Source organism: Meriones unguiculatus, chromosome 4 (assembly GCF_030254825.1).
Source record: "Meriones unguiculatus strain TT.TT164.6M chromosome 4, Bangor_MerUng_6.1, whole genome shotgun sequence".
Classification (NCBI taxonomy): domain Eukaryota; kingdom Metazoa; phylum Chordata; class Mammalia; order Rodentia; family Muridae; genus Meriones; species Meriones unguiculatus.
In genome coordinates, this window is record NC_083352.1 from 78063167 (window position 1) to 78090455 (window position 27289).

Sequence of the window (27289 nt, forward strand, 5' to 3'; positions counted from 1 at the left end):
TCCTGAACTCACTTTGTAGACCAGACTGGCCCTGAACTCACAGCAGTCCACCTGCCGCTGCCTCCCAAAGTGCCGGGCTTTGTTTCTAATTTTTTTTTTTAAAGATTTATTTATTACTTATGCAATGTGTGTTAGCATGTACACCTGCACGCCAGAAGAGGGAACCAGATTTCATGTTTAGATGGGTGTGAGCCACCATGTGGTTGCTGGGAATTGAACTCAGGACCTTTGGGAAGAGCAATCAGTGCTCTTATCCTCTGAGCCATTTCTCCAGCACCCTGTTTCTAATTTTTAAAGAATTATTTTTCTTTTTCTTGTTTTTTTCTTGGGGGGGGGGTTGGTTTAGTTTTCTTTTGTTATTGTTTTTGGGTTTTTTGTTTTGTTTTGTTTTTTGAGAGAGGATTTTGCTGTGTAGCCTTGGGTGTCCTGGACTTGTTTTGTAAACCAGGCTGGTTTCACACTCAGATTTCTGCCTGCCTCTGCCTCCTTGAGTGCCACCACTGCCACTTTAAAGATTATTTAAGAATTATTTATGTGTGTGCATGGATGTCTGTATGAGTGACTGCCACGATGTTTTCTGAGGGCGTGCGGAGATCGGAGCAGCCTGTCAGATTCCCTGAAACAGCAGTCACTGCTGGTTGTGAGCCGCCTGGGATTGGTCCTGGGAACCAAATCTGGGTTTTCAGCAAGAGCAGCAAGCACTCGTAACAGTTGGGACATCTCTCCAGCCAGCCTTTTTCTTTTCTTTTTCCCCTTTGAGAAAAGCTCCCTCCATGTAGGCACAGCCCTGGCAGGTCTGGAACCCACTGTAGAGACCAGGCAAGCCTATATCCGCCTTCTTGTGACTCCTGAGTGCTGGGATCAAAGGTGTGTGCCAAGCTCCTTGTCCCCAATGGTACACCAAAGAGGACTTCTTTCTTTTGGCACCTTGTCAGCCTGGCTGGCCTAGAACACACTAAGTAGACCAGGCTGGCCTCAAACTCACAGAGCTCTGCCTTACTTTGCCTTTGTAGTGGTGGGATCAAACTTGTGCACTGCTGTGCCCTGCTGTCTTTTGGCTGTCTCCTCAATGTAAAGTGGTTTAAAATGTCAAGCGTGAGATGGAGTGTCAGGTAGCCCAGGCTGCGACTGCAATACAGATCCTGTGAGTGCTGGCATGGCAGGTGTGTGCCACCACTTGCTACGAGCAGTTGATTTTTAAAGTTTTCTTTGTGGTGTTCAGGCTTGTGGAGAGTGGGCAGGTGCTCTACCACTGAGCCACACCCCAGCTCCTCACTGGGGGCTTCTAGACAGGTGCTCTACCACTGAGCCACACCCCAGCTCCTCACTGGGGGATTCTAGGCAGGGGCTCTACCACTGAGTAATACGGCCAGTGATTTTGAATTGCGGTTTTGATATCGATTCACGCTCTTGTCCAGGCTGGCCTGGAACTCTTGATTCTGTGGTCTCAGCATCCATAGTGCTGGAATGACAGCCGTGCACCACATTTGCTCTCCACTCATTCATTGGCCCCTATTTTCACAACACAGCTCATGACATCATTCCACTCACACAGGACCTGCTTGCCAGGATGTTTAAGATCCATGAACTCTTTCACCCCTTTCCATTCTGTCCTCTATGGTCCACATCTTTTTTTAGTTTAGTTGTTTTGAAACAGGGTCTCACTATGTATCCTGGCTGTCCTGGAACTCGCTCTGTAGACCAGGCTGGCCTCGAGCTCAGAGATCTACCTGCCTCAGCCTCCCAAGCAATGGGATTAAAGGCATGTGCTGCCAATGCCACCAACACTACCTGGCTATGGTCCACATTTTTGTTGTTGTTGTTGTTTTTCTAGACAGGGTTTCTTTGTGTAGCCTTGGTTGTCCTGGACACGCTTTGTAGACCAGGCTAGCCTTGAACTCACAGAGCTCGGCCTGCCTCTGCCTCCCTGAGTGTGGTCCACATCTTAAGGCACACATCTTGCCTTGACTCCTGCAGGGTCAGATGAACTTCGCTTTAAGTTTATACCAGAAGTAAGGACCCTTCTTATGAGTCTCAAAGGTCTTTCTTTGCCCAGGCTCTGCTCTGCTGTGGAGGCCACAGTCTGAGGCCGCAGAGTCTTGTGGCTGTGTCTTATTGTTCTTTGGGGAAGGGTTTGGCCTGGATTCTAAGCACAGGGAGGCTTCTCCTGGCACCGCAGGGCTAGCCCAGCTGGCTACCGGCCTTCTGGGTGACTTACCACTGTAGCGGAGACCTCAGCAAAGCTCTTTCCTGCCCACCCCAGCTTCTAACTTATTTTTCATCTATTTTGTGTGAAGGTGTGGAGATACACCCATGACCCGGAGCTGGTTTGAAGGTCAGAGGACAGCCAAGTGGCAGGAGTGAGATCTACCCTTCCAACACGTGGGTCCTAGGGTTTGGGCTGTCCAAGCACCTATCCCTTGAGTCATTTTGTTTGTCCCCATTTTACTCCCTTATCCTTAGGGTAGGTTTTTCTTTACTACAAAACTTTAGCCACATAATGATAAACGCACACTTCATAAACTAGATATGTAACATATTCTATACACTTTGAGCTTCTCTTGGGAGGAATTAAAAATTGGATGAATTATAAGGCTTCAACTGTAGCCCAGTTGACAAACAGAGTGCTTTCCTAGCACACAGGATGCTCTGGGTTCCATCCCAGGACCCAGTAAACTGGGCATGGTTGTACACACCAGTAATTGCTGTACTGCAGATAAACATGAAGGTCAGGAGTTCAAGGCCACCCATGGCTACACAGTGAATTCAAGATCAGCCTGGGCTACATGAGACCCATCTGAAGACACATTAGTAAGTTCCTGACTATCAAGCAATGTCCAGTAAGGATAAGCAAAGGGAGCCAGGGAGGAAGGATCGGCTCTTTGCATTAGGGGCTAGCAATCAGGAAGCCATGTCATGCTCTGTAATCTTTGTTTTGTGAAAATAATCTCATTTCAGGGGCTGAATTACTTTATTTAGCCTTTCATTCTGGAGCTGAGATCCAAAGGAGCTGAGAAGGACACATGGAAGCCAGGAGCAGTTCAACTTGGGTTGAACCTGCCATGGTGGTATGGGTCTGTAACCCCACCACTTGGGAAGCTGAGGTAGGAGAATTGTAGCGAGTTAGAGGCTAGCCTGGGCTACAGAGTGAGACCCTGTCTTAAAAAAAATTTAATCAGAGGGCTGGAGAGAGGGCGCATCAGTTATGAACACCGTTTGCTCTTCCAGAGGACCACAGGGGGCTATCAACCATAACTCCAGCTCCACAGGACCCAACCCCTCCTTCCAAGGCCTCTACAGACAATATACATACAGTACACAGACACACATGCAGGCAAAATACCCATACACATGAAATAAAATCGTCTGAGATAAAAGAAGTCAACTACCAGTGCTGGCTTTGGTGTACACTTTTAATTTCACCACTCAGGAGGGAGAGGCAGATGAATCTCTGAGTTTGACACTAACCTATTGGTCTACATAACAAATTCCAGGCCAATTAGTGCTAATTAATGAGACTTTGTCTCAAACAAACAAACAAAAAATGTTAAAAGGTTTTTTCTCTGGCTTCCAATTTATAGCAACATTCCCACCTCAGCCTAGAATTGGTTATAGGTGGGAGCTACTATGCCCAGCTACCTTCCCTATTTTTGCTCCCATCAGATAAGCATCTAGAATACTCCCTCTACCTCCTTTCAGTATTTATAAGAAACTATTCCTGGGGTTGGGAGAGTAGTCGATGTTAGCCTATATCCTACATATGTGAGGTCCTGGATTCAATTCCAAGTACCACCTAAATAGCTCCACACCAAAAACAACATACACACACACACACACACACACACACACGCACACATTTTATAAAGGGCAGGAAGAGGCATAGGACACTTCACAGGCATCTTCAGATAACACTGGGACACCCATTTAGTTCCCTTGCTCAGGAATTATAACGGCGATTCAATGACTCCCAAGTCTTTGCTTTCCTCTAGTTAACTATCTGCCAATAGTAAACATGGCTGCATTTCCCTTAGCGCTTCACCTTCAGCCAGTAGTCAGCATGGCCGCTTCTACTTCCGCTAGGTCAGGGGTCAAGGGTGACCCAAGATGGCGGCGCCCTAAGCGTTAGGGGCGTGACGCGAAGGATGCTGGCGGCGGCCGAGGCTCTGCTGGGGCGGCGGCTGAGGTGGCCGGTACCGGTTCGCGAGCACTGGAGACCGGCCGGGCATTCACGGAGCCGGCGGGAGGCGGCTGAGGCCGAAGGGGACGCTCCGGTATTCCAGTACGTGGGCTCGCGCGCGACTCGCGCGGACCGCGTCTTTGTGTGGGGCTTCAGCTTCTCGGGGGCTCTCGGAGTGCCCACCTTCGTGGTGCCGTCCTCGGGGCCCGAACCCCGTTCCGGCCTGCGGCCGCGACGCAGAATCCAACCGGTTCCCTACCGCTTGGAGTTGGACCATAAGGTGAGTGGCATCTTCCCAGGGGCCTCCCTTAGGGGACTTTCTTTCCTTCGTGGCTGGACTTCCGGAAGCATGATCTCCTAGTCCCCTGGATTTGCTGAGGAAGGCTTTAGAGATGGCAGCCAAGAAAATTGTTTATCTCAGTGCTCTGTGTTTGAATACTGAGCTTGCTTATGAGTTCAACAGATTTTTGTGTCTTTCTCTGTGTGCAGTTTGCTTGTGGCTTGAGAAAGTTTTGTGTCTTAATTTATCTTTTTTGCCCGATTGCAGAAGTTGACATCAGGTGTTCTGCCCACCTTGAATCATTTTCTCAGTACCCAAAAAGCTGTAGTTGTCACCTCCCAGTTACAGGGGATGATAGGGTGTTCCAGAGAGGTTAAGTAAGGCCCAGCTGGTAGGGTGTAAATGATGGTATTTGTATCTAGACTAGGGAGACTCCGTGAGTTAAGTTAGGGAAGGAAAACCCAAAGGGCAGAGATGCGTTGACTAGAACAAATGATGGAAAGTTGGGAAAGGAAATGTCAGTGTGAGCAGTTGGAGAGAAGGTGGGAGATTGACCTCTCAAAGGGTCACGTTTAAAAAGGGCTCAGCAGCCCAGCAATGATTGCCCGCACCTGCAGTCCCAGGACTTGGACTATTTGGTTGAGACAAGATTGGCACAAGTTGCAGGCAGGCTTGGGCTACACAATGAGACCCTGTCTCTACCTTCAGAATACTGCGGTTGCAGCTGTGTGAGACCATTTCTGGCTTAAGTGGTGCCGGGCATGGAACCCGGGAATTTATGGGTACCATGCTAGCACTGTGTCAACTGAGCTACACCACCCCTCTCCCGCTCTGAGCTGTTTGTGCAGTGTGAGAGGAGGGTCTACAGCTTTCGGCTTGTAACTATCTTGTAGTACTGGCTTCTTCAGTTGAAAAAAAAATCCTCCCTTCTTTTTGGTATCAATAAAAAGTTTTGTTGTTTGTAGTTGTAGGAAATATATCAATAAATATCAATCTTCTACCTGTGACTTTGTTGCAGTTTTTAAAAGGTTCTATAGATTTGAAAAAAGAAATTATGTGTATGGCATTTTCCCTGCATACCTATTTGTTTCATTTCTGTGCCTGGTGCCCATGGAGGCTAGCAGATGGTGTTAGAGCCTGTAGAATTGGAAGTACAGATGGCTGTGAGCCTCCATGGTAGGTGCTGGGAGTTCAACCCCAGTTCTTTGAAAGGACCACAAATGCTCCCCTGAGCCATCCCTCCAGCCCTTGTTGTTGTCGTTCCTCTTTCCTTTTCTTTTTTCTTTTTTTTTTTTTTTTTGCTTTTGGTTTTTGTTTTTCAAGATGGGGTCTTCCTGTTACGGAGCTCTTGTGGTCCTGGAACTTGCTGTGTAGACTAGCCTGGCCTGCCTCAGAAGTCACAAAGATCCACCCACTTCTGTCTCTGAGTGCTGGGATTAAAGGCGTGCACCATCAGGCTTGGTTCCAGTCCCTGTTCTTACAGATTTTTGCATATTTCTTAGTGTCTTCTATGTACAGGTGGCCTGTGAATAGAGATGGGATTTCTAAATGGATGTTTCTTTTCTCTTCCTTTCTTGATTTAATGGGGTGGAACCCTTATTGCTATGTTAATAATGAATTTGAATTTGTAAAAGCTGACTTTTATTAAATTTTGTTTTTGAGACAGAGAATTCATATGTAACCCAAATTGGCCTTAATCTCAGTGTGTAGTCCAGTCTGACTTTAAATGTGTGAGCCTCCTGCTTTAGCACCCTGCATGCTGGGGTTGCAGGTGTGTGCCCCCAGACCTGGTCTTGCCCAGCAAACTTGTTGCTTATTGGGAAGGCATTCACGAACCTCCTTGTAGACTGCTGGCTGGAAGGCCCCTCCTGGTCCGTTCCCACATCAAGCTCTCACTTTAGCTGACACTGTTAGATACTGCTCAAAGCCTTTCACACATGAGCAGAATAAATGGCACCATATGCCCATCAAATATTTGTTGAGTGTTAAATAAACAGGCATCACTAAGCATGAGAATAATCTTAGTGTGCTGGGCATAATTTTTAGACCTGTGGATGTTTTTTTTTCTCTGTGTGTGTGGGTGTGTTTTGCTTGAGTGTTTGTCTGTGCATAACTTGCATGCCTGGTGCCCACAGAGGCCAGAAGAAGAGCTGTGGAACTGGAGCTACAGACAGTTTTAAGTAGCCACATGGATGCTGGGACTTGAACCTGAATCTTTCCTGATTCCTCTCATGTATGCAGTCAGCCTTAGCCTCCCACGTAGATCATCTCTGTAGTCATCCCGAAAGTATGGTGGCTGAGATTAAAGGCCTGCACACCACACCTGGCAGCACTTTTGTTTTTCACCTAGAGCCACTTGAGTTTTCTACTGACAGTCACAGTAACTGCATTGTAGTATAAATCAGGTGCTGCTTGTTGTAAAGGCTTTGGACGTGTGAATTCATTTCTTCTTGGCAATAGCCAGTGGGAGGGTCATCTCTGTGTGTGTGTGCCTGTAGATTTGTATGCTCATGTAGAGGCCAGACTGTCTTCCTGTAGAGCTCTCTGCATTATTTTCTCTCTCTCTCTTTAAGATTTATTTATTTATTATGTATACAGCATTCTGCCTGCATGTGTGCCTGCATGCCAGAAGAAGGCACCAGATCTCACTATAGATGGTTGGAGGCCACCATGTGGTTGCTGGGAATTGATCTTTGGAAGAACAGTCAGTGCTCTTGAGCTCTGAGCCATCTCTGCAGCCCACATTATTCTCTTGATACAGGATCGCTCACTGCACCTGAAGCCCTTGATCTTGCTGGGCTGACTGGCCGGAACTCCTGGGAGTCTCCTGTTCCTGCCCCGTAACTGAGCTAATAAATACCACAGCAGCCGTGCCAGACTTCAACCTGGGTGCTGGGGATCTGGACACAGGTCCTTGTGCTGACAGAGCAAGCACGCTTACCTACTGAGCCATCCCTCCAGCCCTTCATTTCCTCAAAAATTTTGAGCATTTATTCATTTTGTGTGTGTATACATATGTATGCCTATGCTTGTGTGTCATAGCACACATGTAGAGGTCAGAGGTCAGCTTGCAGGGTGAGTCAGTTCTCTTCTTCCACCATATGGGTTTAGGGATTGAATTCCAATCATCAAGTTTAAGTGGTGGCAAGTACCTTTAGCTCCCGAGTCATCTGACTGGGCCTTGTTTTCTATTTGTTTGCTTACTATGTATTGGTTGCCTGCATGTATATCTCTGTGAAGCAGGTAAAAGCCTGCTAGCTCAGAGAGGCAGAGAAAGCACCCAGCTGACCTTCATCCTCAGCTGACATCCCAGAAGGAAAAAAACAACCTCCTTCCTCACACTGTCTCTCAAACTTAATGTTCTTCCTTTCTACTTCCTGTGTGCCTCTCCATCCTCCTGACTTCCTCTTACTCTCCTCCATTTTTTCCCTTATGTTCACTCCCTGTTAACTGGTTGCTTGCTCTGCCTTTTGACCTATGGTTGACTTTATTTCATTCAAGCAGAAACCTTAGATTAAGGATATGTGTTAGGGCTGAGCCACACCACAACTAGAAACAGGTTTCTTAGGAAACAACATGATCTCAGGGTTCACAGTGTGTTCAGATATACTACAACAACGTCAGATTCTGGAACTAGAGTTTCAGACAGTTGTGAGCTTTTGTGGGTGCTGAGAATTGAACCCAGGTCCTTTGGAAGAACTGCCAGTGTCCTTAACCACTGAGCCATCACTCCAGGCCCTGGTTTTCCTTTTTATAGAGAGAACTATTCAGAGAGGAATAATGGTGCTCAAGCTACTATACAGCCGGTAGGTGGTGGGGCCAAGTTTCACCCTATGATCTTCCGTCAACTGCTAGCTGTGCTGTGGGTGAGATGAGAATGCCTGGTGCATGGTGTATGTGTACAGAAAAAATTAAAAAATGACTGTGGCGTACCCTACATCCAGGATGAGCTCCAGTCTCTGTGGGACGTATATGAGTGTATATAAACAGCCTGTCACTACTTGCTGAAAGAACTGATACCACAAATCAATCCATGATGCATTGTGAAACTCTTTTTCAGATTTCCTCTGCTGCCTGTGGCTATGGATTCACATTGCTATCTTCAAAGACCAAGGATATTACAAAAGTTTGGGGGATGGGACTCAACAAAGATTCTCAGCTTGGATTTCACAGGAGCCAGAAGGATAAAAGTAAGCAGGTGTCCTTGCCATAAACTACAACAACAAATTAGGGGTGTATGCCACTAATCTCAGCAAGGGAAGTGGTACTTGAGCCAGCCTGGGCTACAAATAATTCCCTGTCTTAAAAACTCAAGGGCTGAGCTGGGCCCGGTGATACACGCCTATAATCCCAGCACTCAGGAGGCACAGGTAGGCAGATCTCTGTAAGTTCGAGGCCAGCTTGGTCCAGACAGCCGGGAATATACATAGAAACCCTGTCTCAAAAAAACCAAAACCAACCAACCAACCAAAAAAACCTCAGGGGCTGCAGCTGGATGTGGCGGTGTACACCTGAAATTCCAGCCCTCTTGAGGTGGAGGCAGGAGGATCGGGAGTCCAAAGTCATCCTTAGTGTTATAGTGAAATTGAGGCCATCAGGATTCCTTGAGACCTGTCTCAGAAAGAGACAGCTGCCCAATGCAAAACTAGACAGTCTTGGGGTATATTTGCAAGCCCTAGATTAATGATTTCTCAGTCTCTTTGGTAACAACAGGGCACATTGAGGCAAAAAGAGACAAGCACCTGCTATTTGCCGACCCCTAAAGAGATCCTGCTTGTCCCTTAACACTCTGAAATGCCTAGAGTGTGGGCTGTCGAGATGGCTCAGCAGGGCAAGGCACTTGCTCTCAAGCAGGAAAGCCTGAGTTTGTTCCCGGGGACCCACACAGTAGAAGCAAAGAACTGACTGCCTCAGTTGTCCTCTGAGCACTGCATGCAGACTGTGGCCGTGGCTGTCTGTGCTCACACACTGAGTTAAGTTGTAAAAAGTTTAAAAAATTGTACGAAATCCTTAAGAAAGCCAATGCTTGAAACTTTAATTTTAATGTTAGAAAGGGAGTCTGGAGGATGGCTCAGAGGTCAAGGGCATGTACTGCTGTTCCAGAGAACCTTAGTTTGGTCTCTAGCACCTCTATCAGACGGCCCAAAACTGCTTGTAACTCTAGCCCCAGAGGGCCCACCACCCTCTTCTGGTCCCCTCAGACACCACACTCCTGTGCACACACACACAGACATGCACCTACACAGAATTATAAATAAAACAAATCTTTTAAAAAAATGTTAGAGGAGCTAGAGAGCTGGCTCAGAGGTTAAGAGTATTGTCTGTTCTTCCAAAGGTCCTGAGTTCAATTCCCAGCAACCACATGGTGGCTCATAACCATCTATAATGAGATCTGGTGCCCTCTTCTGGCATGCAGGCACACATATAACACCATATAGATAATAAATAAAAAATCTTTTTAAAAAAGTTAGAAAAGGCCAGGTGTGGCATTGCACAACTTTAACCCAGCACTTGGGAGGCAGAGGCAGGCAGATCTCTGAGTTTGAGGCCAGCATAGACTACATAGATCCAGGTAAACAAGGCTACAAAGTGAGACCATGTCTTAAAAAACAACAGGGCGGGTGTGGTAGCACATGCCTATGATCCCAGCACTCCAGGTCTTCCTGCTCTACAAAGCCAGTCCAGGATAGCCAAGGCTACATAGGGAAACCCTGACTTAGAAAAAATAAAAAACAGCCAGTTGTGGTTGTGCATGTCTTTAATCCTGGCCCTTGGGAGGCAGAGGGATTGTTGTGAGTTCGAGGCCATCCTGGTCTACAAAGAGAGTCCAGGGCAGGCAAGGCTACATAGATAAACCCTGTTTTGAAAAAACCAAACAAAAAAACCCAACAACAAAAAGTTAGCAATAATTTAAAGTGCTTTTTAATTTAATTTAATTTTTGGTTTTTTGAGACAGGGTTTCTCTGTGTAACCTTGGCTGTTCTGGAACTAACTCTGTAGACCAGGCTGGCCTGAAACTCAGAGATCTGCCTGTCTCTGCCTCCCCAAGTGGCACATGCCACCATGCCAGGCTTTTGTTTTTTAAGACAGGGTTTTACTGCCTTGGTTAGCTGAAACTATGTAGACCACGTTGGCCTCAAACTCAGAGATCCACCTGCCTCAGCCTCTGGAATGCTGGACTCATCAAAGGCGTGTGCCACTGTGCCGGTCAGTATAATGGCCAGGCACGACCCTCTACTTGCTGTTCTTAAACACTGCCTGGGTTCCAGCCCGAGAAGAACACAACTGGTGTGCATCTGCAATCCCACGCCTTGGAAAGTGGAAGCAGGGGGATTCGCTGTGTGGATGAGGGTGGCCTCGAACTCCTAATCCTTCTGCCTTTGCCTGTTATTGAACCTAGACCTCAATCTAGCTCTCCTTGCTGTCTCCTGAGTCCCAGGACTAGTAGGCTCAACTCTCAGATGTCTTTTCTTTTTTAAGATGGGGTTTCCTGTAGCCCAGCCTGGTTTGAGCCTTTGTTTAACAGCAGAGGATGACCTTGAACTTAGAATCTTTTTGTCTCAGGGATTTATGTGGCGCCAGGGGTGGAACCCAGGGTGTTATGTGTGCTAGGAAAGTGCTCTGAACTGAGCTTCAGCCCCAGGAGACAAGTACAGTGTTCAGGACTCCATGCCTCCTGTGGCATAGAGGTAGTACAGGAGGGCAGGCTGGGAGTCAGTCTTCTCAGGCTGGCCTTGTCCAGACTATGCATGCTTCTGAGTTACTGCTGCCAAGTTCCTTCCTGTGGGGTGGTCAGGCTTCTGTAAGAGCCAGTGTGACCCAATCAGCATCCAAATTGTGACCTTGGTGCTTCTGTTCAGCCAGGGGCTATGAGTATGTTTTGGAGCCCTCGCCTGTCCCGCTGCCCCTGGATAGACCTCAGGAGACAGAGGTGTTGCAGGTGTCCTGCGGCCGGGCACACTCCCTTATCCTGACCGACAGAGAAGGTGGTGAGTAGTCTTGCTGAGGGCGTGTGGAAGCAGCCTGCTGTTGGGCACCTCCTGATTGCTGTGCTGTGGCGTTTCCCCCAGCAGACTGGTGGGGTGGCATCGGAGGGTAGTGTTGGGCGGACTTGCTAACCCTTATGTTCCCTGCTGTGCTCAAAAGCTGCTGCCCGCTCTGCCCCTGAGCTCTACTTCAGCCCTTGATGCATTGAGGTTTTATCTATGTGTGCGTGTGTGTGGATTCGAGTGTATGCTACATAGTATGGTGCCTGCAGGGGTCAGAAGACAGTATCAGATCCTCTGGAGCTGGGCGGTCAGAACTGCTCATTTTGGGTGCTGGGAACTGAATTCAGGTTCTCTGGAAAAGCATCCAGAGCTCTTTACTGCTGCATCATCGCTGCAGCCCTGACTTTTTTTTTAAGATTTGCTTTTTAATTGAATGTTAATATGTTTATGCCTGAGTATGTGTTTGTATAGGTTATAAGCATGTTAATAACGTCATGGGGTAGTAGACATTGTTAGCCTCCATTATCCAGCTGAACAGAAGGCCCCTCTGTCACTGGTTTCTTCCTCCTGGGCTCACAGCAGTTGATTGAGATCCTCAGTCCCTGGCGGTGGGAGCAGGTCTAGAAGAGAAGCATGCCAGGCCCTGCCACCCTTACAGGCTGCTGCAGAAGCTGCCAGTGCAGGAGAGGGAAATTAGGGTTGCCGAGGGTGAACAGGCCAGGAGTCCTCAGAGCTGACCTGACGGCCTGGCTGTGCTGTGTGTGCTTCAGTCTTCAGCCTGGGTAACAATTCCCACGGGCAGTGCGGACGGAAGGTGGTGGACGATGAAGTGTACAGGTGAGTCCACAGCGCTGCTTCCTGCTTTGTGGGGACAGGAAGGCTTCGGATTGCCCTGGGGCAGGACACGGTTCTCGGTGCCAGGAAGGAGCCCTCATCTCATGGAGGCCCTGTCATTTGTAGGGTGAGAGGGGAGGTGGAAGGGAGTTGGTCATGCTGTGTACATTTTTAAACGTTGTGTGTGTGTACACATGTCCTTATCTCGTGTATAGAGGTCAGAGGATACTTTTCAGGTATCAGTTCTCACCTCTACCATGTGACCTCTGGGATAGACCTCAGGTTGTTGGGTTTGGTGTTGAGTGCCTTGGCCTACCGAGCTATCTTGCCAGGCCTCTCAGTTTTTCTTTTCTTTTTTTCTTGAGACAGGGTTTCTCTGTGTAGCTTTGGCTGTCCTTGAACTTGCCTTGTAGATCAGGCTGGCCTCGAACTCACAGAGTTCCACCTGCCTTTGCCTCTTGCATGCTAGGATTAAGGTGTGTGCCACCTTTCTTTCATTTCAGGTTCTTTTTTTATTTTTCTTGAGAAAGGGTTTCATTGTGTATCTTTGGTTGGTCTGGAAAATTTCTATGTCAGCAGGTTGACCTCGCTCTTACAGTGATACATCTGCCTCTGCCTCCTGAGTGCTGGGATTAAGGTGTGTACCATTTTATCTAGATATTCTCCATTTTGTAAATTTTTTCACTTTATCAAATTAACTTAAAAAAATTCCCTTTATTTTAGTCCTTTTAGTTTAGTGTTAGAAATATTTTCCCAAGTCAGTGCATGGCTGTAATCCCAGCATTTAGTAGGTATGGCTGTAGAGCTGAAAGTTAAAGCCTGGCTGGCCAGTTTATATAGACCTTATCTCCAAAGATATAAATAAAAGGGGTAGGGGCCAGGTGTGTGGTGCACACCTGTAATCCTAACACTCAGGAGGCAGAGGCAGGAGGATCTCTGAGTTTGAGGCCAGCCTGGCTTACAAAGCAAGCTCAGGACAGCCAGCGATATTACACAGAGAAACTCTGTCTTGAAAAACCAAACAAAACCAAAAACAAAACAAACAAACAAACAAACAAAAAACAAAAACAGGCATGGCTCAGCTGTAGAGCAATTGCCCGAAGTCCAAAGTTAGGGGCTAGAGTAGTGCTTGCCTTGCATGAAACCTGGATTCCAGCCTCAGCACCATAAAGAATCAAACAAACCGGCGGCTTGATAGAAGCTCAGCAGTGAAGAGCACTTACTCCACTTGCAGAGGACTAGAGTTCTGTTCCTAGCATGTCACTGGGTGGCTCACAGCGACCTGTAGCTCCAGCTCCAGGAGATACAATGTCTGTGGCCTCAAGGGCACCTGTACATTTGTGCACATAGCCACACACATAGTTGAAAACTTGGCAGACAAGGCACCCTCAGTTGACTACCCTACACCTGACCTTGAGAGCTGTCCTGTTTGCTTTGTGCATGTGGGAACATGACTGCACAGGTGGGGTGCTGGATGGGGCCCATCCTGCACTGGTGCTCATGATTGCATCTGTTGCTTCTCTTCAATCTACTCCTGGCTGCAGCGAGAGTCACAAAGTGCACAGGATACAGGACTTTGATGGACAGGTGGTCCAGGTAGGTTGCAAGGTACTTGAGGTGATGTCACATTTGTCACTGGGCTTCTCTGGATATCCTGGGGTTACTGTTGCTGTGATGAAATACCATGACCATAAGCAACTTGGGAAAGAAAGCATTTGGCTTACACTTTCATGTCACTGTTCATAACTGAAGGAAGGCAGGGTGGGAATCTGGAAGCAGGAGCTGATGTTGAGGCCTTGGAGGAGTGCTGCTTCCTGGCTTCCTTCTCATGGCTTGCTCAGCCTGCTTTCTTGTAGAATCCAGGGCCACCAGCCCAGGGATGGTTCCACCCACAATGGGCTGGGCCCTCCCCAATTAATCATTAATTAAGAAAATGCTCTACAGGCTTTTGTACAGCCAGATCTTATGTTGGAGGCATTTTCTCAACAGGCTTCCTCCTCTCTGATGGCTCTAGCTTGTGTCAAATTGACCTAAACCTAGCTAACATACTGGCTGATGAGATTAGTAGAAATGAACTTACCAGAGACCAGAACTGATGCTAGAGTGTAAGAGCAGGGTTGGAAGTGAAGGGCACGCATGTAGCAGGACTAGCAGTAAGGTCACAACAGAGTGGAGTTCTTGAACTGGCTTCATAGTCCCATGAATATGAGTTCAAGTCTCTGCTCCTCCACTTAACTTGCTGTGTGACCTTGGGTGGTTCTATTTGTGCTAGGGCGTCGTGACTGTTCCTGCACCTGTCCTGTGAGTTAGAAAAAGAAGTATGCTATCCTATTGTCCTGTAGACAGGCAGTGATGGGGTATGGGACTGCAGGAAAGCCTCCAGGTGGACAGTGCCTTCAAGGGAAGCATGAAGAGGGACGAGATAGCAGACTCCAGCAGGGAAAGTGAAGAGGCTGAGTGAGGTAACAGAGTGGAGGGGCACCCAGATGGGACCTCAGCATTGGAGTGGAGGAGGGAAGAACTGTTGGATTTGCTTCTTAGGATGTGGACAAGGTAGGCTGCATGGCATCAGAGAGAGTCAGCTGTGAAGGTGAATTGGGGTAGGCCCACCTGATCCAATGCCCTCTGCATGGGCCTGGCTGCCTAGGCTCTAACTGCACCGTCTCTCTGTGTCTGCCAGGTTGTCTGTGGTCAGGACCACAGCCTGTTCCTCACAGACAAAGGTGAAGTCTATTCTTGTGGATGGGGTGCCGATGGACAGACCGGTAGGTCCTTGTTGGCCCCTCTTGGCCGGTGGCCTCTGCAGCTTTTGTGGGCTGTAGGGTTCATGGTCTAGATTTGAGTTGTCTGGGGAATGCCATCTTCTGCATCCTTTCCTGTTCTTTTTGCTGCTGGTTTCCATAGAAACGAACCAAGAAGGTGTCAGAGGTTCCTGAGCACTGCTGTCAGTGGCAGAGCTTTGGGCCTCATTTCCCAGCGACAAGAGTCTGGAGGAGCAGGCTGTTGACTCCTGCTAGTACTCTCTCCCCTTGGGGGCTTAGTGACTTGTTTACGAACTTGTGTTTCATTGAGTTTAATTTGTGGGAACCTTCAGGACCTGAATTAGAGAGCATTCCTCTTGAAGGCCTGTTGCCAAGGGCTTCTGCTGCTCTGAGATACCAGTTTACCCAGGAGTCTGTACTTTGGCCAGCTGCCCAATAAGGTCTTGTGCTGTCTGGGTGGCCTCTAACTCCTTGTCTGGGTGGCCTCTTCCCTTAGCCTGCTGGGTCCATGTGCCTACAGGTGCATGCCACTGTGCCTGGCTTCCTTATCTCCTAGCAAGTCCAGCAGAGTGTTAAACTGCTTCCTCTAGGGCTGGGATGTAGCTCAGAGTCAGCTCCATTTCTAGCCCTGCAACCCAAAAGACAGCAAAAAGAAGAAAGACAGCAATTGCTTATAATCATGCAGACTCTGAAGCCTTATTGTATTTCATCTCCCAAAATTTTCTAACTTGACTTTATAAGGTTTTGTATGAGGATCTGCTCTCTCTCCTTCTTCCTTCCCTCTCTTCCTTTTTTCCTTCTTTTTGACACAGGGTCTTTCTATTTAGTTCTGGCTGTCCTGGAACTCTTTATGTAGAACAGGCTGACCTTGAGTTCACATAGCCTTCTGCATCCTGGGAATAAAGGTGTGCACCACCACACGGGTCTGTTTCTAAGGCTGTCCCCGAACTACAGGATAGCCCAGGCTGTCCTGGGAGTCAGGATTCTATGTCTTAAGTTCTTCAACTTGATTTAGATCTAAAAATTCCTAGGGTTTTAAACCATGCCAGGTGTTTGACGGATACAATAGGAAGAGCAGCCCGTGGTCTTAATGTCTGAGCCATCTCTCCAGCCCATGCCAGGCGCCTTTGTCTGTCCTCTCTGGGGCAAAGGGCTACCCTTGTGCTTGTTCTTCCCTAAGTCTCCAGTGACTATGAGTTAATGCCACTGCTTCCTACTGTGCCAGGCCTGGGTCACTACAACATCACCAGCACACCCACCAAGCTGGGTGGAGACCTTGAAGGGGTGACGGTTGTCCAGGTCACGACCTATGGTGATAACTGCTTGGCTGTGTCTGCCGATGGAGGTGTCTTTGGCTGGGGAAATTCTGAGTACCTGCAGCTGGCTTCGATCACCGACTCCACACAGGTGTGTAGCCAGTGTAGAGGGGTGTTTCAGGTGTAGCCTGCTGTCTCATTGCTCCTGCTCTGTCTCCTTAGAGCCCCAAAGAATGCCACTGTGACTAGCCCTGGTTTAAGACAGTGTTGTTTTATTTTTGTGTGCTTTTCAATTTTTTTTTTTGTGTGTGTGTGTTTATGTGTACTGTGCATGATTTGTGTGTGTATACATGTGCATCTGGAGGCCTGTGGTTAATGTTGGACACCATCCCTGACTATTCATCCATCATATTGACCGAGGCAGGGACTCTTAATCAAACCCAGAGCTTGTCAATATAGATTGTCTTGCTGGCCAGCTCGTTCTGGGTATCCCCTATGTTGGCCTTCAGAGGCTGGAGGCATAGGCAGTCTACCTGGTATTTACATAGGTTCTGGGGATCCAGTGTCCAGTTCTCATGCCTGCAGGCAAGCACTTTAACCACCTAGCCACCTCCCCAGTGAGTATGTGTGTGTTCCAAGACAGGGTTTTGCCATTCAGTTGTGGCTGGTCTCAGCTTGTAAGCACTCCTCTTGCCTCTGCCTTATGAGTGCTGCCATCACAAGGCAAGTGCCACCACATCCAGCTGAGACAGTGCACTATGTCTGTCCTCCCCCCCCCACCCCACCCCCCCGTATAAGGTAGTGTACGCATGTGCCCACCATGTCATAGAGTGCCTCTGCCTCAGTGTAGCATCTGTGTAGCCAGGCTTGGTGACAGGTTGGAAGTTAGCTTGGGCCACACAGTGAAACAGCCAACAAGCTGGGTGTGGGGGGGCTTACCTGTGATCCTAGTACTCAAGAGATGGAGGGCAGGAGAATAAGGAGTCAGAGCAATCTCGGCTACATAGTGAGTTTGAGGCCTGCCTGAGTTACATGAGACCCTGGCTCAGTGAGCCAAAAGAAAAATGTAGACTCCAGAGCATGTGGATTCTAAACACAGTGCTGTAACTGAGGCTAGCCTTTGGTTCAGAGTCAGGCTCCCCATCCTGGGGTCACAAGTGTGTGTCGCTGTGCCCAGTCAGCTTTAGCATTTTATTTAGGACTATTTTGAACATAAACAAAAAGTAGAGATTGTTTCATGACTAACATTTTTTTTTTCGTGTGTTGTATGTATGCATGTATGTATGTGTGTAGCCCAGAGGTCAACCTCAGGAGCCATCTACCTGATTTGTTGAGATAAGGTCTCCTCACTGGCCCTGGGGCCTCACTCATTTGGCTAGGTTGGCTGACCAGCCAGTTCCTGGGGTCCACCTGTCTCTGCCTCCCCAGTGCTAGGCTATAGGAGCACACCCATACCCTCACACCCAGCTTGTGTGTGTGTGTGTGTGTGTGTGTGTGTGTGTGTGTGTGTGTGTGTGTTTTGGATGGGATAGAACTCAGGTCCTCATACTTACATAGCAAACACTTTACCAGTTGGGCCATCTCTTTGGTCCATACTAATATCTTTCCATTCATCATTGATATTACTTGTTAATGGCAAGTTTTTAATAATGAAAGTATAATTTACACAGTGTTATTCACCAGTATGAAGTGTGTGCAGTTTAGTAGGTTTGGTTCACTCATAGAGGTTGCAGGCTGGCAGCTTGGCTCAGCAGGTAGAGGCACTAGCCACCAAGCCTAACAGCCTGAGTTTGCCCTTCAGGGAAGAGAGAGATCTGACTCTCACAAGGTGTGACCTCCATTGTGCTCTGTACATGTGTCATGTGTGCATGCACATATGTATACAATACATAGATAAAGAAATTAATAAGAACAAAACATAGCCTGGTTGTGGTGGCTCATCTCAGCACTTGGGAGGCAGAGGCAGGCAGATCTCTGAATTCGAGGCCAGCCTGGTCTACAGAACGAGTTCCAGAACAGCCAGGGCTACACAGAGACTCTATCTCAAAAACAAAACAAAACAAAACAAAAAACTAGATAAGCCAAGCCCCTCTCCGACAGCTCATTACTGTCAAGCTCCCAGAACATCTCTGTCACCCAAAATGCACATGCTAGTGGCCAGCACTGCCATATATCTCCCACACTGTTTCTCTGCCCTGGCCTGTTTTTGTTTTTGTGGTACTGGGGATGGTACCCAGGACCTCAGGTACACTGGGCAGGTGCTGTACCATGAAGGTGCATTCCCATGTAACATGCATTTCTCATGTAATGGTGGGTCAGGGCCTAAACAAGTGTCTTGGCCCTGAGGCTGCTAAGCTGCAGTCATCAAGGGCTTTCGCTGGAAAGGAGCTGCCTCCCGGCCTATGCTGCTGGTGGTTGTCAGGATGTTGGACGGAGGCCGGGCTGCCTCCCTGGGAGTTGGCCATTTGCTAGCTGTTGGCGGTGCGGGCTTGGTTTCTTGCCATATGGCACTCCATCCTGGAGCAGAGGGGTGTGCATGGCGTGGTATCTGCTTCCATTAGACCAACAGGTGAGGGGGCAGAGAAGGCCAGCAAGAACCCAGTGGTGGATCATCTGACTTTGGAATCAAGGGGGCCCTCACTTCTTGAATTTTCCTCAGAGGGACCAAGTTGCCAGGGTTAGCCCAAGCTCACACATGGGAGTGGACACAGGAGGCCTAGATTTCTTGGAGCCACTGTGGGAGTGGCCAGCACAATTCTCATTTCTTATTGTTTTGTTTTGAGGCAGGATCTCTCACTGTGTAAGATCCTGGCTGTTGTAGATTCTGCAGTGCAGATCAGGCTGGCCTGACTGCCTCTGCCTCCTGAATGCCGAGATCAAAAGTGTACATCCTCACACCCCACTTATTTTAACTTTTTTACACTTGTTTGTTTAGTGTGTGTGTGTGTGTGTGTGTGTGTGTGTGTGGTCAGAGGACAGCTTATAGTAGTTAGTTTTCTCCTTGTACCTTGCTGGTTCTTGGGATTGAACTCAGTTAGTGAAGCTTGGCAGCAAACAGGTTTATCTGCTGAGCTATCTCACCAGGTGTATTTATGTATGTATGTATGTATCTACCTACCTACCTACCTACCTACCTACGTGTCTGATAAGTCAAGCCCCTCTCTGACAATAATGAGCTGTCGGAGAGGGGCTTGGCTTACTCTCACACTAGAGCTCAGGCTGGGTGAGAACTCAGGGCAGTCCTCCTGACTCAGCCAACAGCGTAGTGGGATACAGGTACGAGCTGCCACACTCAGAGCTATGGAGTCAGGGGTCAGGCTGTAACCAACCTTCAAAGGCAAGCCCCTGCTTCTCCCAGCCAGCTTCCACTTTCTAAAAGTTTCTGGCCTTCAACGTAGCACCACTGCTTACCGCTGTAGTTGACTCGGGAGAATGCAGCCAGTAAATGAGTGGGATTAAAGTCATGCAACAGCCAACTTTATTCAGAGCATCAGACACAGACTCCAAGGGTTACGAAGAGTCACCAAGTAAAGTATACAATCACAAGACAAATGCACGTGGCAAAAATGGTTTTTCCTCCTGGGCAGTAACAATAGCTGAAGCAAATTCAGCCCTATCCGCTTTACCCGGGAGGAGCACAAAAGCACAGTCCAAGAACAATTCTGTGTTTTGAAGAAACTGAGGTCACAAGGCTCTTATCTTTTTTTCTTGGCATTTTCTCACAAGACTCCATTCTTGGACTGTGTTTCAACACACCACAAGCTGGGGAATAAGTTTCGGAATACAAGCTGAGCCAGGGATGAAGCTGTGCACGCTTTTAATCGCAGCATTTGCGAGGCAGAGGGGATCTCTGTGAGGTCAAGACCAGTTTGGTCTACATCGTGAATTCCAGAACAACCAGAGCTCTATAGAGAGACCCTGTTTCAAAACAAACAAACACATAACAAAAAACAAACAGTATAACACATGAGCCTCTGGGGCCGTTTCAGATTCATACGTACCAAGGACCATATCCATACAGTGATTTACAGTGTCTTGGGTGACCTTGCTTCCCTACTAGTTTGTTTTGTTTTCAGATTTGTGTGTATGTGTTGTGTGTTTGTGGGTCTGTGCATGTGAGTGTAGGTGCCCACAGGCTGGAAGAGTGTCGGATTCCCTGGAGCTAGAGTTGCAGGCAGTTATGAGCTACCAGATGTGGGTACTGGAAAGAGAGAAGACACTCTTAAAAACCAGTTTTTCTTTTTTTTCTTTTGAGACAGGGTCTCACTATGTAGCTCTAATGGGTCTGGAACTTGTTATGTAAACTACACTGGCCTTGAATTCACAGAGATAAGCTTGCCTCTGCATCCTGAATGCAGGCCCTAAAGGTGTTCGTCATCATGCTTATATCATTCTCTCTCCCCCACCCTCTCCGTCTTCAAAATATATGACTTTAGTTCATAACCCTGGTTACCCTGGGACTCCTAGAGATCCACTTGCCTCTGCCTCCTGTGCTGGAATCTTCCCTTTTTCCATTGTACATCTCTTCCTACTGAAGGATGTTCCCTTCTTCCCTTGCCTAGCTACCCCTACTTAACCTTGAGAGCTCTGGAAGTGATGTTGTACCCCTCTCACTGCCAGGTCAGCCTCTTAGGGACTCCTGGAAATCCCCTCCACACTTTGGTAGCAAGGAGCTGAGTCTGATTGACATCTGCCCCCCAGAAGAGTGGGAACTTGGCTGCTCTGGTTCCCTTCTGTGTCCCAAGCCCTTGGTTAGGAAGCTTTGTGAGTAAGAGATGCTGGGGAGACCTTTGTGGGCTTAGTAAGTGATCCGGGACACTAGCCAAGGAGTCTAACTGTGTCATCCTTTTCTTTGGTACAGGTTAATGTCCCCCGGTGCCTGCCTTTCTCTGAAGTAGGCAAAGTGAAGCAGGTGGCTTGTGGTGGCACAGGCTGTGCTATATTGAATGGTGAGAGCCACTCTTGACAGCTCTTTGGGAAGTACTGGGCAGATAGAGAGGGAAGGGGACAGTTTGTGTACTTTAGATTTATAGACTGTAGATGGCAGCCTGAAGAGGGTGGCTGTGGGAACTGCTGTTATATTAATTCAGTGATCGCAGGGTAAAGGTGAGATTCCCAATAGGTTAGTAGCTCATGACGTAGGTGTATAGACAGCCACAGCTGGAGCTGGGGGTCAGACCCAGTCCCTTTGCTTACTGGGGGGGATTCTCAGCAGATGCTTGACCCCTGAGTCACATGCCCAGGGTCTCATGTGTGAAAATCCTGCTCTGTCTCTGAGTGCCACCCCTAGCAGCAGTACTGCACTAGTTATGGCCAGGGCTACAGAGTAGCTCAGTGGTAAAGTTCCTATGCACGAAGAGCCAGATACTCTCCTTAGCTCTATGCCAAAAAAGAAAGAAGGAAGAAAGGGATGGGGGAAGGGTGATGAGCAGAGAAGAAAGGAAGGAAGGGAGAGAGGAAAAGGGAAGAAAAGAAAGCTGGGTGTTGTGGTGCAGGCCTCTGATTCTCAGTATTCAAGAGGCTGAGGTAGAGGAGTATATATTCTAGGCTAGCCTGGAATACATAGCAAGACTGTGTCTTAAAACAAAACACCTGGTGCTGGAGGAATGGTTCAGTGGGTAAGAGTATTTGTTCTTGCAGAGGACCCTGGCTCTGTTCCCATCACCCACAGCAGATTTCCACATAGTAGGAAATTTGATATGCTCTCACTTCTTCAGGCATCAAGCACCCATGTGGTGCACAGATAAACATCTGAGCAGAAGACTCATACACATAAAATAAATCTTAATAAAAACAAAACAAGCCCCAAAACAAACTCCCCCAATACTTGTACTCCCCAAAAAGCAAGTTAAAAAGCATTTTTTTTTTTAAATTTTGTTTCCTTCCTTCCTTTCTTTCTTTTTTTGAGACAGGTTTCTGTGTGTAGTCCTGGCTGTCCTAGACCCGATTTGTAGACCAGGCTGGCCTCGAACACACAGAGATCTACCTGCCTCTGCCTTCTGAATGCTGGCTGAAAGGTGTAAGCCACTACCACCCAGCTCATTTCTAAGAGTTTTAAGAATCCAGCCAGAATGGCTTGTGTCTGGTATGGTCTTGACACTTGGGAAATTGTCAAGTTTTATAGTATGACTAGTGGGTTTTATGGATACCCTATCCCCATTACTTTCAAGAAGTGGGTTGTTTCTGCTTTGAGATTGGCTTCCTCCCTAGCCAAACTCCCCAGGCAAGTACTTAGTAAGGGAGAGAATAATTTCTCTCTCTCTCTCTTTTTAATTTTAATTATTTTTTTTTTGAGACAGGGTTTCTCTGTGTAGCCTTGGCCCTCCTGGACTCATTTTGTAGACCAGGCTGGCTTCGAACTAACAGAGATCCACCTGCCTCTGCCTCTCCAAGTGCTGGGGTTACAGGCATGCAGCACTGCTCCTGGCTGGGAGAATCATTTTCAACCTGGCAGTACAGTGGGTCTCAGGTATACCAAGATGATCTTCCTGACTCCACCTCCTGAGTCTAGGCATTCTTCCTCCATGCCTGACTTATGCAGTCTGGAGACAGAACCAAGGGCTTCCCAAATCCTAGGCATGCATTCTACCAACTGAGCCCCCCACCTCATCCCCTGTAGTTTTCATGGCAAGGGAGGGCTCTGCTCTGTCTGACTTACAACTCCTGTTTTTTTTTTTTTTTTGTAAAACAGAAGAAGGACACATTTTCGTCTGGGGCTATGGAATTCTTGGGAAAGGACCAAATCTCTTGGAAACAGCTCTTCCAGAAATGATTCCACCTACGCTCTTTGGCTTGACGGAGTTCAACCCTGAAGTCCGGGTTTCCCAGATCCGATGTGGGCTTAGTCACTTTGCTGCACTCACTAGTAAGTTAGCCTGTGGGGCAGCCCTGCCTGAATCTGTTCCTTCTCAAACCGGGACAGACCTCCGCTTCTGTCATCAGACTACGGTCATTCCTAGCCAACCATTCATCCACTCACCTTTTTGTCTATCCTTCTCTCCATTCGACCATCTATCCGTATCTCTCCATTCCTGTTCATCCTTCTATTCATCCACTCTCTATCCTTTCTTCCCTCCCTCTCCTTTCTGTCCATCCATCCATCTATCCATCCATTCATCTATCCAATAGATTTATGTGTTCATGGGATAAGTAAAGAGGGAGGCCATGGCAGAGGTAATCCAATTTGTATCATACAGCACACATCTTCTTTTCATGCTGGCATTTTGGGGTTTATGGTGTGGTTAGGCTTATGCTGTCATGTGATCTCACAGGAGGCATCTGTTGGGGCGAGGTGGGCAGAAAGGTCCAGTAGTATGCTAGTGAAAACCAGGAGAGCTGTGGGCCATGTATGGGTGAGTGTGCGGGGTGGCAAGTGGGCCACCTTACAGCAGTAAAGCTCAGACTCTACAAGGTGCTGGGGTGGGATGACCACAGAGGTGGCTGGCTGGAGGCCCGTGAAAGCTGGGTGGGTTGGAGAGCCATGAAATAGCAAGTTACTCCACAAGCATCTGGACTTCTTCATGTACCACCACCTTGCCTCAGTTCAGGTGGCTGTTCTGTAGTCCCTGGACAGCAGAGTTATGTGTGCATGCCACCATAGTGATCCCCAGGCAGTCTGCCGCTTCCTTGCCAGTCAAAAGTCTTGAGTGAAAGGTGTAACTTTTTCTTCTCACCAGAGCTTAAGTTTGCCCTTTTTGGTATTTTTAATCTGCCATGTAACTGACCTCCACGCTTAACTCAAATCTCATGGCTCCTTTTCACTCTCTTAAGCTCCCACTTGTGAATTTATAATGGTATCTCTCTAAAGCAACAACAAAAAAAGTCTTTTCATTTTTGGACTCAAGATTTAACTCAAAAGTAGAACACTGACCTAGAATCTCCCAGTGAGGGGTTGAGGGTGTGGCTCAGTGGTAGGGCCTTCTTTCAACCCATTACACAAAGGCCACACATGGTGGCATGATGACCTGTCATCCCAGGTCTTGGGATTCAGAGGCAGGAGGATCAAAAGTTCAAGGTTATACTGCCTGGAATCTCCCAGTGAGGGGCTGGGAGTGTGGCTCAGAAGTAGAGCACCTGCCTAGAATCCCCCAGTGATGGGGGGAAGTATCAAGTTGTTATATGCCCAGTGGGTTTTATGGATATGCTCTCTTCATTACACTCAAGAAGTGGGTTGTTTCCACTCTGAGGTTAGCTTCCTCCCTAGCCAGACTCCCCAGGCAAGTACTTATTCAGGGGGAAGAATCATTTTTAACCTGATAGAGCACCTGCCTAGAATCCTCCAGTGAGGTGCTGGCGGTGTAGCCCAGAGATAGAGCACCTGCCCAGAATCCCCCAGTGAAAGGCTAGGGACATGCATGGAGGAGTAACTTATCTAGACTTTGCCATTGAGGGACATGGCTCAGCAGCAAAGTACTTTCTCCAGGGTGTAATCATTGTATTTATTAGTTTGGTCACTTGTTCATTTCTGGCTCTTCTACTAGGTCAAGTTCTTGAGGTCAGGAAGTTGCTTTTGTTTGTTCAGTTGCTGTCCTGTTCCCAATGCCCCGCACACAGACATAGACCCGATGCAGTTAGGAACGCAGTTGCTCTGTGCCTCCTCACAGAACACGCTCACACAATGAAATCCAAATAGAGCTGGTTGCCCTGCCCCACTTGTCAGTGCAGAAGGGCAGAGCTGGGTTAGATGGAGCTGTGGGTGGTAGCAGATCGTGAGGGTGAACAGACTGGGCCGTGCACAGGGATCCTAGCCCTTGTTCTGCAGAAAGCCTTGTCTCCCCTGGGCTGGCTGGCTGAGGTCCTGGTCTGGGATGTGGGACATTCTGGAAGGTGCCTTTCTCCGAGACACACATCAGAGGCTGAGTTGAGCAGTTGGCTGCTCACTGCTGGCTCTGGAAGGCTGTCCTCTGGATGGCCTGCTCCTGTGTAGCTCCAGCCAAGCCCTGTCTTCCTTTCCTTGTAGACAAGGGGGAGCTGTTCGTGTGGGGCAAGAACATCCGAGGGTGCTTGGGGATCGGACACCTGGAAGACCAGTACTTCCCATGGAGGGTAAGACCACGCAGGGGTGGGTTGTGGAAGATGTGCCAAGGGATGGGCTGGCTGTGGCAAAACCAATTATGGGCTAGCACCCAGGACTTCCTGTTCGCTGCATGCCATGGTCTGGGAAGGGCTCCAGGGAGGCTTGAGTGGAGGTGATGGGCAAGAGCTGCTGTAGCATCAGCCTTTCTGCTCTGTGCAGTCAGTGTGCCCAGCTAACTGCCACAGGCAGAGTTGGAGGGAGTGGCCTGCTCAGCACCCCAGGCCCTGTAAGAAGGTGAGCCACAGATGTGGCTCAGTAAGTAGAGCAGTTGCAGAGCATGCATGGACTCTATCTCCAGCACCGTATCAACTTAGGGGGGTGGCCCTTACCTTCAATCCTAGCACTAGACTTGTGCAAGCAGAAGAGTCACAAGTTCAAGGTCATCCTTAGCTACATGGCAAGTTTGAGGCCAGCTTGGGCTACATGGAATAGCTAAGTTCTTTTCAGAAGAGCTTAAAGAGCTGGGTTAGGAAACATGACATGAAAAGATCACCCTTCAGAAAAGAGAGATAGCCAGTGGGTGGTGGGACACACCTTTAATTCCAGCACTCAGGAGGCAGAGGCAGGTGGATCTCTGAGTTCAAGGCCAGCCTGGTCTACAGAGTGAGTTCCAGGACAGTCAGGGCTACACAGAGAAACCCTGTCTCAAAAAACCAAAAAAAAAAAAAAAAAAGAGATGGCTCAGTGCGTAAGGGCGCTTGAGGACCTGGCGTGGTTCCAGCGTCTACATCAGATGGCTCCCACTTGTCTGTAACTCCAGGTCTTGGGGAGCCTACTCCTTCCATGTTTGCAGTTACTGCACTTACGTGACTTATGTCCTCTAAGACACATACACACACACACACACAGACACAAAGACATAAATAAGATCCTCAACACCTTAACAATTGACAAACAGAAACAAAGGCCTTTGCTCTCTGGCTGTGGTCGCTGTAGTTAGTGGAAGCTGGAGGACTGCCTGCCAAAATGGAGGCTCTTTATCTGAGGTCTCGCTGTGTGGCACCGGCTGGCATGGAACTTCCTGTGTTGACCAAGATCATTTTAAACTCTCAGAAATCTGCCTGGCTGTAATCCCAGCACTCAGGAGGCAGAGACAGAAGAATCTCTGTGAGTTCGAGGCCAGCCTAGTCTACAAAGTGAGTCCAGGACAGCCAAGGCTACACAGAGAAACCCTGTCTCGAAAACCCAAAAACCAAACCAAACCGAAAAACCCAAACATCCCACCAGTGGAGGCCTCAGAGCACTGAGAAGTGCCTACCGCTCTGGTAGTGCCTGGTGGTGCCTGGCCTGGTGCTTGCTTTCTGATGCACCTTTGTGTCTCTCTCCCTGGGCACAACTTCTGACATGCATCACCACATCTGCTTGCTCTGTATAGTGCTAGAAATCAAACCCAGGGCTTCATGTGTGCTAGGCAAGCACTCTACCAATGGAGCTACATCCCCAGACCATTTCTTAAAATCACTTGTAAAAATTCAAAACATACATATTATTTGAATAAAGATCCACCTGCCAAAGACCCACTGCTTCCCTGACCCTTTGCTGGGCTGGGCTTTCTTGTGGATCTCTCTTCCCTAGACACCAGGTTTCTCTGTGTAGCCTTTGCTGTCCTGGAACTCACTCTGAAGACCAGGCTGGCCTCAAACTCACAGAGATCTGCTGCCTCTGCCTAGCTCATATGGATCTCTTTATTTATCATGTGTGGGTGTCTTGGACAGCGCACATGTGTACCATGCTACATTTTTGGAGGTGAGAGGACAACTTTTTGTCATTGGTTCTCTCCTTTAATCTTTATGTGGGTTCTAGGAATTGAACTCAGCTAAGCAGGCCAAGCAGCAAGTCCCCTGCCAACCCTGGCATCTTGCTAATCCCGTCCTCTGCATCTCTTGCACTCATTTGGCTGTATATGGAGGCTGGA

At 48.2% G+C, this 27289-nt stretch overlaps 1 protein-coding gene across 2 annotated transcripts in view; it reads left to right on the top strand.

Moving 5' to 3' along the window:
* Positions 1-4073: 4073 nt before the first annotated feature.
* Rcc1l (RCC1 like) overlaps positions 4074-27289 on the top strand; it is a 30142-nt gene continuing 6926 nt past the window's right edge. Inside the window, exons 1-10 of one of the 2 annotated variants that reach the window (XM_021646680.2) lie at positions 4074-4457; positions 8518-8647; positions 11318-11446; positions 12217-12283; positions 13825-13876; positions 14961-15045; positions 16268-16449; positions 21160-21247; positions 22990-23163; positions 25258-25343. In XM_021646680.2, the coding sequence (XP_021502355.1) occupies positions 4143-4457; positions 8518-8647; positions 11318-11446; positions 12217-12283; positions 13825-13876; positions 14961-15045; positions 16268-16449; positions 21160-21247; positions 22990-23163; positions 25258-25343 (1308 nt within the window). In that variant the 5' untranslated portion in view covers positions 4074-4142. The remainder of the gene's footprint in view (positions 4458-8517; positions 8648-11317; positions 11447-12216; positions 12284-13824; positions 13877-14960; positions 15046-16267; positions 16450-21159; positions 21248-22989; positions 23164-25257; positions 25344-27289) is intronic. The other variant, XM_021646679.2, reaches the window with a different exon arrangement.